Raw genomic sequence first — 13,582 nt, 5'->3', positions numbered from 1 at the left:
GAAAGATCTCTGCAGACCCCTCACACCCTGGACACAAGCTGTTCACCTCCTCCCCTCTGGTAGGAGCTACAGGGCTCTGTACGCCAAGACCACCAGACACAGGAACAGCTTCTTTCCACTGGCCATCGCTCTCATGAACAATAAATAGGTTATACTACACTATTACCACCACTTACAACTAATGCCATTGTCTATAGGTTGATGTTCACGTGTATATATATATATATACACACTTTTTTCTCTTGGATATATATTTATACTTGTATTATAGCTAAATGTTTATACCTACACCCGTTCTACTTTTTTTGCTGCCCTTTTTTATTCTTTATACATATATTTCTTGTTCATTGTAAATTTGTGTTTATACATTGAGAGTGGAGTGGAAACCGGAGACAAATTCCATGTATGTGTAAGCACACATGGCCAATAAAGCTGATTCTGGTATAATCTGTGATTGTTGAAGGATTCTTGTGTTCACATGTGGGATCCACACGGTCCACACGCTGGGTAGTGTTAGGGTTTAAACAGAAGGATGGGAGGCTTCAACAGGCTGCAGGGAGATTTCTGCTTCAAGCTTCCTACTGTGCACGCGCATCAGAAAAACGGAACTGGATCCGGTTTCAAAATTAAACAATATTTAATGTACTACACAAAGTTCACTTACAAACTGAATCAACTATCAATCGTAATGTTCTTGAGAACAGAGACCACACGCACGCATCTCAATCACAGGTCTGAATTCAGGTACTGAAAAACGAGAGCGGATGTGGTCTGAGGAATTCTCTCCAGAACAGTCTCTTATATGCCCCGACAGTTGGAAATGTCCGAAACAGTCATAAAACATATTCCGTGGCGATTAGTGATTGGCTCCATTTGACTTCTGTCCCCTCCCATTATCGATCCTTTAGCAAAACATCTTCTCTCCTCGCAAAACATCTGTCTTGACTCCACCTCTGGTCAGTTGTCCTCCCCACTGACCACATCCTCCATTTGCTGCATGTCCCATTCAGAATCCCTGTCTGACCCTCAAACTATTCTTACAGTCTTTTAATACCTTTAGTGACTATACTTTTATGATTTAATACATTCAATGAGTTAATATACTGTAACACATATCTTCTATAAGCAAGAATATTGTAAACATATTGTGACTAACATATTATTATTGTGACACTTCTACTCATCACTAGGGGGGTTATTTAATCATACTTATAATGTGTTTAATACTGAAATCCTCCACAGTAGCACAGTGTCACAAGCTGGAGGCTCAGGATCAAACCTAACCCATTTGTTGGCATGGCTGGATCTGAACTTCAGCATGTCACACAGACAGGATAAGTCAACAAATCAGCAAGGGGGTGGTGCCTCGAGGTCGCTGACTTGCCAAGTTTGCGTCTGACGTGTAGCAACAGAGTCTATTATCCTCATTAACTGTCGGTGAAGACAGACATGGAGCTGGGATCAGCGGTTGGTGCCGTGAGGAGTAAGAGGGTGCTGCTCGGCGACCAAGTCCGTCCCGCTGTCATCGTGATAAAGGATGGGACGATCCATCAAATCCTTCCGGACAGCGACTTTCCTGGAGGTGAGGTAAGCCGGGTCTCATTGGTCTCAGCATTTTTAGGATACTTCTCCATTGTACTTTTACAAGGCCATATGCATTGATTCAACCCTCCTAATGAATCTATTTGCACTCAAACAATGGCGCTGTTGCGATTGCAGGTGTTGGACGTGGGCGACAGCGTGGTGATGCCGGGCATCGTCGATTGCCACGTCCACGTGAACGAACCAGGCCGAGCCTCCTGGGAGGGCTTCTGGACCGCCACCAGAGCCGCTGCAGCTGGAGGGGTGACAACCATTGTGGACATGCCGCTGTAAGCTCACTCCCACAAATCAATCGAAACTATGGAGGCAAATCACTGTCAAAATCCGAGAGCGCAAATGAGATCCACGCGCTCACACAAATCAAACAGCCGCGCGCGTATTTTACTTTGACGAGCGCTTTTACTATGGAGGACAGAATATGATTTGATTATTTTATTTATTCATTTCTGTACTTATACATTTATTTATGCATTTCTCTAGTTATTCCTATATTTATTCATACATTTATTTATTTATAATTCAGACATTTTTCGTCCTACATATTTTACATCACTTCGCGAGCAAAATTCCCTCTCGCACGTGCAAAAATCGCTCGCGAAACTTTAACCTGCTTGCTCGTGAGTCTTTTTCCTGCTCGCTCTCTCGCAGTTCTTCTTTTTGGCAGTAAGTGGGCGGACCCAGTGTATCTCTACATCTAATTGGTTACAATCCTCGTCTTGGGATAGACCGGATATCACTCTGACACAGACGCTAGTTCTGATAGAGGCGCTTTTCAATCCGCCACTAAACACTCCACTACATCTCAGGATGTTCTACATTTGTCTGACAGGTTTTGTAAACTTTTCAGACTGTAGAGGCTGGTGAAATACAAGTTATGTTGATAGAGTTTTGAAACACAATCATTAAAAATGTGTTTCTCTTGTAAATGGAGTCAAGTTGCTGAGATTGGTTTAAATGCACTCCATTCTATTACAGACAATGTGTGTTTGATACTCAAACCTCTTGTGACAAACAGCTCAAAGAAACTCTTTGATCTTAATTGATTAAAACATGATGTGATCATATTTAATCATTCTGTTGTGTTTACAGAAGAGATATAATATAGTTGTTTTTAATATGAGCAGGAATTTGGACCTGCTCAAAGATCTGGAGCCAAGATTAGGGACCACTGTTTGTATATAAACTGTTAAATCACTGACAAGTAGTTAGTGGATGAAAAAGTATTCAGATCCTTCACTGCAGTAAACGTACTAATACCATACTGATGAAACAATAATCCACTACGAGTAAGATACCTGCATTCAATACCTTAGTCAAGTATGTTATTATCAGCAAAATGTACTTTCAGTGCAGAAAGTAAAAGTACCCGTGCAGTAAAATGTACATTATTGTATCTGACCTGTAGTGCATCTCCCACTAGTGTCTGTGTCAGAGTGATATCTGGTCTATCCAAAGATGAGGATTGTAACCAATTAGATGTAGAGATACACTGGAGACTGGGCCCGCCCACTTACTGTCAAAAAGAAAAACTACTCGCGAGCGAGCGAGCAGGTTAAAGTTTCTCGAGCGAATTTCGCTCGCGGAGTGATTTAAAAGCGCTCGTCAAAGTAAAATACGCGCGCGGCTGTTTGATTTGCGCGCGTGGATCTAATTTGCGCTCTCGAATTTGAGTGACAGTGATTTGCCTTCATACGGTAGCATGAGTTATTATGTCTGGTAATATTAGTACATTTGAGAGTTACATTTGTGTTTTTTTTTTCTCTTTTTGTTTAAAATTCCCACAGAAACAGCATCCCTCCAACTACCACGGTTGGAAATTTCCACGAGAAACTGCAAGCGGCGACAGGGAAGTGTTTTGTGGACACGGCCTTCTGGGGAGGCGTAATTCCTGACAATCAGGTACGGTGGTGGAGCGGCTCGGGTACAAAAAAATAAAAAATACATTCTCAGCCGCACTGCGCTGATATTGCGATAAAAACACCAAACGACGGGTGTCTTCCTTTGCAGCTGGAGCTTCGGCCCATGATCCAGGCGGGAGTGGCTGGCTTCAAGTGTTTCCTCATCCACAGCGGGGTGGAGGAGTTCCCCCACGTGACGGACCGGGATCTACACGCAGCGATGGCGCAGCTGCAAGGCACAGGAAGTGTCCTGCTGGTAATTTACCTTCCGTAACATGCCCAAATAAAGTGTGGTAACGTCACTGAAGTGTCGTCTGCTTTGTCTCCCTTTAGTTTCATGCAGAGAGGGACGTTGAGCAGACAACACAGGAGAATGGCGGTAACAATAATTTTAAAGTGCACTCAGCTAGAAAATGCTATTACTTTACTTTTTGGGCTGATAAACATTACCTTTAAGCTCCATCTGCTAATACATTAAGGTTCCCAGTATTGATATATCTAAACTCCATACCCCTGCCTACACCACTAGACCCTTGTCAGTACTCCACCTTTCTGCAGTCCAGACCAGATGTCATGGAGATGGAGGCCATTCGCACCGTCGCAGAGCTCTGCCTCCAGTACCAGTAAGAACATCAGCGTGGTGGCAGATGACCATGATATCATAGAGGATCCCTCTGGATAGCATTTGTGCTTGTAATTGTAGCATTGATGCCACACTGAGCTAACTCTCTCTGCTCCAGGGTGCGGTGCCATATCGTTCACTTGTCCTCTGCTAAGCCACTGGAGCTGATCCAGGAGGCGCGGCAGGCCGGAGCCCCCCTGACGGTGGAGACCACCCACCACTACCTCAGCCTGTGTGCCGAGAACATACCTGCTGGGGCCACGCAATTCAAGTGCTGCCCCCCCATCAGAGGATCTGTCAACCAGGTGAACAGAAGAGGATGCACAGGAGATGAAAAGTCGGGACTGTTTTCAGAGTGAGCCTAAACGTAAAACTGGGCTTTATTATTCTTTGATCCGTCGCAGATGATTGATTTCTTTCCCCACAGGAGCAGTTGTGGTCCGCGCTGAAAGCCGGGCAGATCGACATGGTGGTGTCGGATCACTCCCCCTGCACCCCAGACCTGAAGAAGCTGGACAACGGAGACTTCACTGAAGCTTGGGGGGGAATTTCTTCTCTACAATTTGGTATGAGCTTGTGACAACGATTACACACACACACAATATTTTTTTTAACCATCAAAACTAAACCGGTTGCTAATAAAAAAACTTAAAAAGTGACTCAACCCCCATATAGACGACCATTATAAAATGCCTAACTTTACAGCAGAGTTCAACATGTCTAAAGCTTGGGCAGAAGAAACAGTTTTGGTGTCTACAGCTCATTTCCCTGTACGCTATATGAACGTTATAATGCAATAATGTCAGCGCTTTCTTTACAATTAGTTTCCCTGCAACCGAGTTGCAATCATGCAGCGGATTCAGCTCACTAAAAAGCTAAAAGGTTTTCGAAAATGTCACAACTCGTCACATCTTAGGTCACCTAACCCCTGGGAGGTATGTTTGATGTGACATCATCATGCTCAGTCTCAAAATTGTGTCAACGGTCATCGACTCATCGCTGTCCCACACACTCCACTGAATGATTCATTTTTACTGGGGAGTGATATGACCGACGTCACGTGACACTCACATACTCTACCACAGATTTTGTTTGTGAATTTACATTCCAGTGAGTGTCTTGATATCCGAATACAAGGCTTTGAGCCGTGAATCGGATAACGCACCCAAGTTTTCCGTGGCAGCTCATCTCACATTATTCCCCGTCTACGGAGCAGCTCCAGGATTTGTCTCTACACGACAAATCCTCTCTGCTGTTGAAGCCTGACAGAGGCACTGGCTAAAATTCGCCACTTAAACCTGGCCTGTGCGATATTACAGGGAATTAATATGCAGATTTTCTTTTTGAGTGGATTAGTTGCTCCCTCCCTCCATGTCTCCTCCCACCCATAATGCATCTGACAATCACCCACACCGGGCGAAGTTCACAGGGAGGTAAACAAGAGCCGAGTGGCAGCTTTAGAGGACCGAACAATTATTGACTGTTGGGACACATTGAGAGGGCGGTCAAAGTCTGACAAGCCACAATGTTTACTTTGAAGTAATTCACGAACGCAGGAGACAAACCTCAAAATATTTGAGGTTGTCGACACAATTCTCAACAGGCCTGTCAATCTTTTCAACCATTTCTTTTTTTGAACCATTGGCAGGTTTGCCTCTGTTCTGGAGCTCAGCCAGTAAGAGAGGCTTTCAGCTGTCTGATGTGGTGAGACTCCTCTGCCAGCGAACAGCCCAGCTGAGTAGCCTTCACAACCAGAAGGGCCACCTGGGCCCCGGCTATGATGCCGACCTGGTCGTATGGGACCCAGAGAGAGAATTTGAGGTCGGAATTAAATCTGCTTCCATATTTGGGACGGAGAAGAGCTTGCTTTCATTGTATTCATTTCATTTTCTTCACAGATTAAAGAAGCAAGCATGCATCATAAAAACAAGGTGAGCCACATTAATTACACAAATGATGTAAGAAGCATGTTTTTATTGTGACTGAGCTTATGATCGTGTGTGTGTGTGTGTGTGTGTGTGCGCAGCTAACTCCTTACCTCGGCGTCACACTGCGAGGAGTGGTGTGTGCAACCATAGTCAGGGGGCAGCTGGTGTACAGAGAGGGCTCCTTCTGCCCCCAGCCTCTGGGGAAGCATCTCTTCATCCCTCAGAGGAAAAGTGAAGCCCAACTGTGAAGCACAATAACAACGAGCCGTAATAAACCTCAACTTATCGAAATCATTGTGTCGTCTAAGGCCGTAAAAAGTGCACCCATGTTGTTTTTCGTCATCTCTCTCGCAACTTATACATGCTTTTTGTTTGATTTTATTGCCTAAACATTTGAACATCACAATTTGCATTTGTAATAAAACCGGGAACACCGACAAAGAAGTAGAAAATAAATCCATGAACACCAATTAAACAGTGCCTTCTTTTTCAGGCCTTTGAGACAAATGCAGCACACTCAATCATTCCAATTTTTTATTATCTGTAAACCAGAATATTTCAGGGATTTGACACGGCATTTTTACAAAAAATAGGACTCTCTTTCTACTTCTTCCAAATCACACAGAGCACACAGTTCCATCTTTTGGCTTCTAGATAAGTGAGATGTGACATTTAATTCAGGGCCATACCTTCTAATTTAAATAAAAGCTTTCAATGGAGTTCACATTGCAACACAGGATGTTCATGTGTGTGTGTATATACATTACATGCATAAGCCTCCTTATAGATTGAGTGGTTACGAATAGTGAGGAGTCAGCAATCAATGCCAGTATAAAACCGGCAATACTTTTTTTTTTTTTTGAAAGTGTGAATACCGTCATAAACGAGCAGAAGAAATATGAGGCTGATGGGTCCAGTAGTATGAGAGATTAGCTGCAGACAGAAAGACGCACGCAGAGATGCTCACACACTCACGACCGAATACATAATCTCCTGGTGAAGATGGTAAAAATGCATTGCTGTTCATAACCTTAAATCTGTTACTTTTACTAGACTGCTTCAGACTTTCCAACATTGTTTGAGCTCATGTAACAAGTTCAAATATATATATACATTATATATATGTATAAATATATATATATATATATATATATATATATGTATGTATATATGTATGTATATATATATATACATATATATATGTATGCATATATATATGTATGTATACATATATATATGTATGTATACATATATATATGTATGTATACATATATGTATGTATACATATATATATGTATACATATATATATGTATGTATATATATATATATGTATATATATATATATATATGTATATATATATATAGGTCAAATCTATCAATCTTGCAAACTGTAATTTATTAGAACTTAAAATGAACTGATTTAAAATGGAGGCCAACAAGAGCTCTTGTAGGTTTGTGGAAAAGACGTCAAGCACAGCAGTATAATGGTTAAGCCTGATGCTCTGGAGCGTCTGTGATCAATGATTAACATTTGAGGACATGATGGGTGACTTCCCTTATCTTTAAAATGTTTCCAGCTGCCTGAGCTCATTGTGCACGGAAGGCAACATGTGTTGACAGAAGAAGCCGGAGATAAAAGCAGAAAATGTCGTGACAGACTCCTGACCTGAGGACCTCAGTGGTCAGACGGAGGGGTGGGGCTCAGCTCAGGCTGTACTTTTACCTGCTTCCACGGCTTTTTGTGGTTTTCACTGCGCCTGTCACGCTTGCTGGCAAACATGTCGTCCGTCTCCGTACCACCACCAAGATGCCTGCAGAAACCGTTGGTGGTTCCTCATCGCCACATGTTTGGACCGGGACCTTCCAATGTTCCCCCGCGGATCTTGCAGGCCGGGGCCAATCCTGTCATTGGACACATGCATCCAGAGATATTCGAGGTAACACGGCTGTTTAACACGCATGATGCAGGCTAGAAACAATGTAGCATCTACATACATTGGTGGAAAGTAATTTAGTGCCTTTACTCGTGGACTGTACTTAAGTATAGTTTTAATGTTATTGTACTTTACTTGAGTATTTCCATCTTATGCTTCTTTATACTTCACTCATTTCAGAGTGGACTATTGTGCGTTTAACTCTATATCTGCAGGTACAAAACTAATAACCAAACAATGAAATATGATGCATTTTATAGATTTGAAAAACCCAATTTTGATATTGTAATACTTCTATATCTTTACCTAAGTAAATGTTGAATGCAGGACGTCTATTGTTAGAGTATTTCTTCACGATGCTATTGCCACTTTTACTCAAGTAAAAGATCCAAGTAAGTCTCCCAACACTGGAAATTGCTGAACTGCAGCCAAGATATGTCGTTTTGATTAAAAGTCTTCTTCAAAAAACAGTGCATGTGTGCCTGCTACCTTTTTAAGGACCAATTTCAGTTCCAAACCATCGTAGTGAGGACATTTCTGCATTGTGAAGACACTTTGGTCGGTTTTCAAAGAACTGTTTGAAGGTTGATGATAGATTTAGGTTCGGGTTAGGGGCAGGGTTGGTGTTAGGCCTTTAGGTGGGACAGTTAAGGTTGAGGTTAGGTTATGCAAGTGACCGTATCATGTCAATAAGGGTTCCACAAGTATAGACATATATTTCTATGTGTGTTTGTCTGTGGGAGAGTGTGTGTATGAGTGAGAGAGCGAAAGAGACAGCCGCAGCTTTGACAGTTTTCTCAATTAGTCGGCGTGGTCCATAAAATGTCAAAAATAAGTGAAAAATGCCCGTCAGAATGTCCAAAAGCTCAGGGTTGACATGTTGTAAATGTTTTGTTCCCAAACCAATACGTGTTCAGTTTATTGTTAATATGATCAACGAGCCGATTGTCACATCTGAGAAGCTCGAAGCATTGACTTTGTGACATGTTTCATGCCTCTGTGCCGTCGACTCGTTTGCCTCATGATTGGACAGATTGAAGGGTCTGCGGCTAACCTGTGTTAGGCCCTCAGTCTGCCACACATTGTAAGGAACAGGGAAGAGAAAATATATTTCTATTCAAACTACCCCCCCCCCCCCACTCCCCAATTGTTTGCTTGTTATTTGTCACAGATAATGAATGACATCAAAAGTGGAATCCAGTACATGTTCCAGACTCAGAACAAGATGACTTTTGCTGTGAGCGGCACTGGCCACACCGCGATGGAGTGTGCCATCTTCAACACAGTGGAGTCTGGGGAGAGCGTGCTGACCGCGGTCAACGGCATATGGGGAGAGAGAGCAGCAGAGATGGCTGAGAGGATAGGTAAGGCTGCTGCTTTTCTCTATTTTCCTGTCAAGAAGTCCCATGAAGAGACCAAAACCGACACGGTATTAGTCCACCTCTCAAGATTTTGGGGCTTCCCCGCCCTATTCCTTGGTTCCTTCTGAAGCTGTAAACCCTAAGAAAATAGATCTTAAATAGATAGTTTAGTTTGAAGGCGGCTCAGTCATTTTCTACAAAAACAGCTGGGCACTGTAGTTTTCAGCAAAGAGCACCTGAACAGTAAACAGTACATTTGTTGGAGACTATTTTCAGCAGTGGAACAATACACATTTGGCACGCTAGGGTTGACAGCAGCAGTATGATGTACTGTATGTACTCATTCATCATAATGAAGGAACATCCAGTGCGATGGTGTGGCTCGTTTTCAAGGCGTTTGTTGACAATGATAAAAACACCGAAGCAGTAATTGATGAAATAAAAATGATTCTGAAGTGATTCCGCCACATAACAACACGTGTGTTAACCCAACAGGAGCCAGAGTAAATACCATTGTGGCGGCCCCTGGTGGTTTCTTCACGAATGAAGAAATAGAGCAGGTATCACTCTGACTCTACAGTTATCAGGTTACTCAAATAAATTCAGTCCGTACGATCATACCGTTATCTCATCACAGGCCTTATCAAAACACCGACCAGTGGTGTTCTTCCTCGCACATGGAGAGTCCTCTACTGGAGTCCTGCATCCTTTAGATGGCATCGGACAGCTGTGCCATAAGTAAGATGCGGCGCTCACGCCTCGGTCATCATCACATCTGTAATGATAATAAGGGCAGATAATGTTACGGTTTGTTCCTACAGGTATAACTGCTTGTTTCTCGTCGACTCCGTGGCGTCAGTTGGAGGGGCCCCTCTGTGCATGGACCAGCTAGGTTTAGTATTAAATCCTGCTACATGTTCCCAGTCTCTCTGGGGCGACTGATGAAACAATTTTATTGTTTTATTATCTATTTTGGTGACACAAATATTGATGTTTGTATTTTCAGGGATAGACATCCTATACACAGGCTCCCAAAAGGTTTTGAATGCCCCTCCGGGTACAGCGCCTATCTCCTTCAGTGACAGAGCATGGTGAGAAATGTACAAACAAGTAATACTTTAAAGTATATGTAAAGTGTACTTAAGGTTTTATCTGTCCACAGCCAGAAAATATTCAACCGCAGGACAAAGCCTGTGTCGTTCTTCTTGGATTTGAGTTGGCTTGCAAACTACTGGGGATGTGATGGCAAGCCGTCAAGAGTGTAAGACGCCCCCCCCCCCCCCAGGAACCGATTCAGTTTTAAATGGTGCTCTCATTTTTAGCCACTATTGCACAATTCCTGAATATTGCGCTGTCTTTTCCATTTCCTCTCTCTAGATATCACCACACAGGTCCAGTCACTGCTTTCTACTCCCTGAGGGAGAGTCTGGCAGTCCTTGTTGAAGAGGTGGGACGTGTTCGGGTGAAGTGTTTGGATTTTGTATCTGTCAAAGCTTCACCAGTTCTTTTCAGATAGCCACTGTGCAGGTTGTACAGTGACGAAAAAATACATCATTCCAACTCTGTGCCAATTACAAATGGTCAGAACAGCTAGCAAGCTGTTTCTCTATGAAAGCACAGTTCTGGGCACATGGTAAATGTTACATAACGTTAGCATGTTAGCATTGGCATTGCGTGCATGTTAGCACTCGCATTTAGCTCAAAGCCCCACTGTGCCTAGAACAGCCTCACCGAGATGCTAGCATGGCATTGTGTAGTAAACCCTGAAAATGAATATGTATAAAATGAAAATATGAGTTACGAACATCTCAGCTGTACTATATTTTGTCTGTTTTTATGGCCTTGTTCTGTTACTCTCAGGGCCTGGAGAATTCATGGGAAAGACATCAGAAAGCAGCAGAGTATTTCCACACTGGCCTAGAAAGCATGGGACTCAAACTTTTTGTCAAAGAAAAAGTGAGTTTCAAGTTTCAACACTGCCATTTCATTTTATTATAAAAATCGACAAATAATTATCGGGAAACATTGTACTATTTCTGACTTAAATGGTTGTTACAGAAAGCAAGGCTCCCCACGGTTACCACTATTGTTGCTCCTCATGGATATGACTGGAAAGAGATCACAACCTACATCATGAAAACACATAATTTAGAGATTTCCGGAGGGCTTGGATCATCAGCTGGCTTGGTATGAGAAAAATCCATAACAATTCTTTGCATAATAATTTGGTTCTACTTGACTATTCCCTCCAAGTCACTGAAGTCCTGTGGAGCCTAAATCCCGGTTGTTTTTTGTCCTCTTAGGTGCTGCGTGTTGGACTGATGGGATGTAACAGCAGCAAGGCCAATGTTGACATGGTGCTGGCAGCACTGAAAGACGCTCTGAAACACTGCCACAAGAGCAAAGTGTAGCACGTTACGGTTGGATGCTGTAAAGATGACCAAGGAAGAGACTGTGTAATAAATCAATCATTGTTCTCAATAATTGACTTGTGGCTCAATCACTACTTGAATGGGAACAGTGGGCGTTTCCACATAATGCTGTGGTACCTTTTGTCAGCGGCAGTCTGTGATCATATACTTTATTATTTTAGTTTTTCAGTCCAATACAAACAGGCAGTAACGAATAGTTTGACCATTCTTAATGGTATATTAGAAACATTTCACGCATATAGAAAACCATATTTTGCCCTCTATAGGTTAATTATATCAGTGGGTTTTCTCATGGTTGGCGTCTTTCATCATTCTTACTGAAAACCTTACATTCAGGTAATCTTATCAACACCGGCTGGTGTTTTTGTAACTTCAGCGCTGTACTTGCTGTGCATTGTGGATTTATCACATATATCAAAAGAGTTCAACAATTAAAATGGAAAATCCAATCTTATAAAAGGTAACAATTTCTATGAAAATAAATAGAGGAAGGCAAGTTTACCAAACTTCTGCTGTTTTTCCAGTTGGTTTTACTGGGGGCTGTGCAGAGGAGCCAGATGACGTCATCAGTGTGCGACGAGACCAGAGAAAGAAAGTTTGTTGGAAAAGTGGTGGAGTACGAGAAGAGAACAGAATTGTGTGGTTGAGCAACAACTGTACCGTGAATGCAGATATCATGGGTGATAGTGCAGATGGTGAGAATGATAATATGGCATGGCAAGAAGCTAACAGAACGAGGAGAAAGGGGAGCGGCAGTCCAGGCCGCTCCGGAAGTGATTTTGGCGAGGAGAGTAAAGAAGTGAAGGCTACTGGATCAAGTGTGGGGAAGGAGGATGACTCAACTGAATGGAAAGTTGTGATTGCGTTTAAGAATGAAGGGGCCCATTATCACCCGTTAAAACTGACAAAGGCAATAGAGAAGGAAATAGGAAAGATTAAGTTTGCCAAGTTTTTAAGCAACAGGCGTCTTTTGATCTTTGCTACAGATCAAAGGCAACGAGAGAAGATCCTCGGAGCTGAAACTTTGAATGGAGAAAGGATCAGCTGTCATATTCCTGGGAGCGTTTCAAAGCTGAGAGGTGTTATACAGGATGTGCCATTGTCAGTGTCCATAGATGAGATAATTAAGGAAGTGAAAGGAGGAAAGGTAGTGAAAGCTTCCAGACTGCAAATAAATCGAAATGGGAAGAAAACTGATAGCCTATCAGTGCTGCTGGACTTTGAAAAGATCTTGTCTAAGAAAATAAGAATAGGATATATGAGCTGTGATGTAAAAGAGTTTATTCCAGCTCCTTTAAGATGCTTCAAGTGTCAAAGAATGGGACATACTGCAGGGCAATGTAAGGGTAAGCAGAGATGTGCAAGATGTGGAGGCGAGCATGAATACGGAAAATGTGGTCAAGATGTAAAAATGAAATGTTGTAACTGCGGCGGTGAACACAGCGCTGCTTTTGGAGGATGCCCAGTTCAAATACAAGCAAAGGAAGTGCAGAAATATAAAATACTTAATCAAGTGTCTTATGCGAAAGCAGTTAAAAAAGTGAAGGAAAATGAAGTTACACCCAGGGAAAGCCACAGGAATGATGTAAGAGAATCTGGGATTAGACAACCTCCTGTGGACCTTCCCCCTGTCCTAGATCAGAGTCTAACAGAGTTAAATCCATGCATAAATGAGGACACGCTAATTGTAGATAAAATCTGTTTCGTGGCCTTCATCTGCAAAACTATGAATTTGGCAATTCAACAAACAAGAAAAAGTGACAGAATAAAGACAATCGTAGAGGCATAGAGACACTGGGGATTA

At 42.5% G+C, this 13,582-nt stretch overlaps 2 protein-coding genes across 3 annotated transcripts; both read left to right on the top strand.

Annotated features, from left to right (window-relative positions):
• Positions 1 to 1,264: 1,264 nt before the first annotated feature.
• LOC306776592 (allantoinase, mitochondrial) lies at positions 1,265 to 6,482 on the top strand. 2 transcript variants are annotated; one of them, XM_079267303.1, is made up of 11 exons: positions 1,265 to 1,587; positions 1,720 to 1,871; positions 3,387 to 3,501; positions 3,610 to 3,756; positions 3,834 to 3,879; positions 4,030 to 4,123; positions 4,241 to 4,427; positions 4,550 to 4,688; positions 5,771 to 5,943; positions 6,021 to 6,053; positions 6,149 to 6,482. In XM_079267303.1, exons 1-11 carry the CDS (start codon positions 1,450 to 1,452, stop codon positions 6,296 to 6,298), a joined length of 1,374 nt encoding a protein of 457 aa, XP_079123429.1. In that variant the 5' UTR covers positions 1,265 to 1,449; the 3' UTR covers positions 6,299 to 6,482. The 2 variants fall into 2 exon arrangements, with proteins under 2 accessions (XP_079123429.1, XP_079123430.1); XM_079267304.1 differs by having other exon boundaries at positions 1,399 to 1,582.
• Positions 6,483 to 7,829: 1,347 nt separating this feature from the next.
• Positions 7,830 to 11,757, top strand: agxta (alanine--glyoxylate and serine--pyruvate aminotransferase a; the record flags this gene model as incomplete). Its single annotated transcript, XM_079266951.1, has 11 exons — positions 7,830 to 7,988; positions 9,157 to 9,349; positions 9,842 to 9,906; positions 9,984 to 10,084; positions 10,168 to 10,238; positions 10,353 to 10,437; positions 10,509 to 10,607; positions 10,724 to 10,793; positions 11,207 to 11,302; positions 11,405 to 11,533; positions 11,650 to 11,757. 11 exons carry the CDS (start codon positions 7,830 to 7,832, stop codon positions 11,755 to 11,757), a joined length of 1,176 nt encoding a protein of 391 aa, XP_079123077.1.
• Positions 11,758 to 13,582: the final 1,825 nt, after the last annotated feature.

This window comes from Melanostigma gelatinosum, assembly GCF_949748355.1.
Source record: "Melanostigma gelatinosum genome assembly, chromosome: 4".
Classification (NCBI taxonomy): domain Eukaryota; kingdom Metazoa; phylum Chordata; class Actinopteri; order Perciformes; family Zoarcidae; genus Melanostigma; species Melanostigma gelatinosum.
The sequence above is the reverse complement of the archived record's forward strand: the minus strand, read 5'-3'. Positions and strand labels throughout refer to the sequence as shown.

Bases quoted from the DNA above. Each gene is read 5' to 3' on its own strand.
- LOC306776592 (XM_079267303.1), top strand. From the start codon at position 1,450: ATGGAGCTGGGATCAGCGGTTGGTGCCGTGAGGAGTAAGAGGGTGCTG. The intron at 1,872-3,386 runs GTAAGCTCACTC...AAATTCCCACAG, and splicing joins ACCATTGTGGACATGCCGCT to AAACAGCATCCCTCCAACTA. The intron at 4,428-4,549 runs GTGAACAGAAGA...CTTTCCCCACAG, and splicing joins TCAGAGGATCTGTCAACCAG to GAGCAGTTGTGGTCCGCGCT.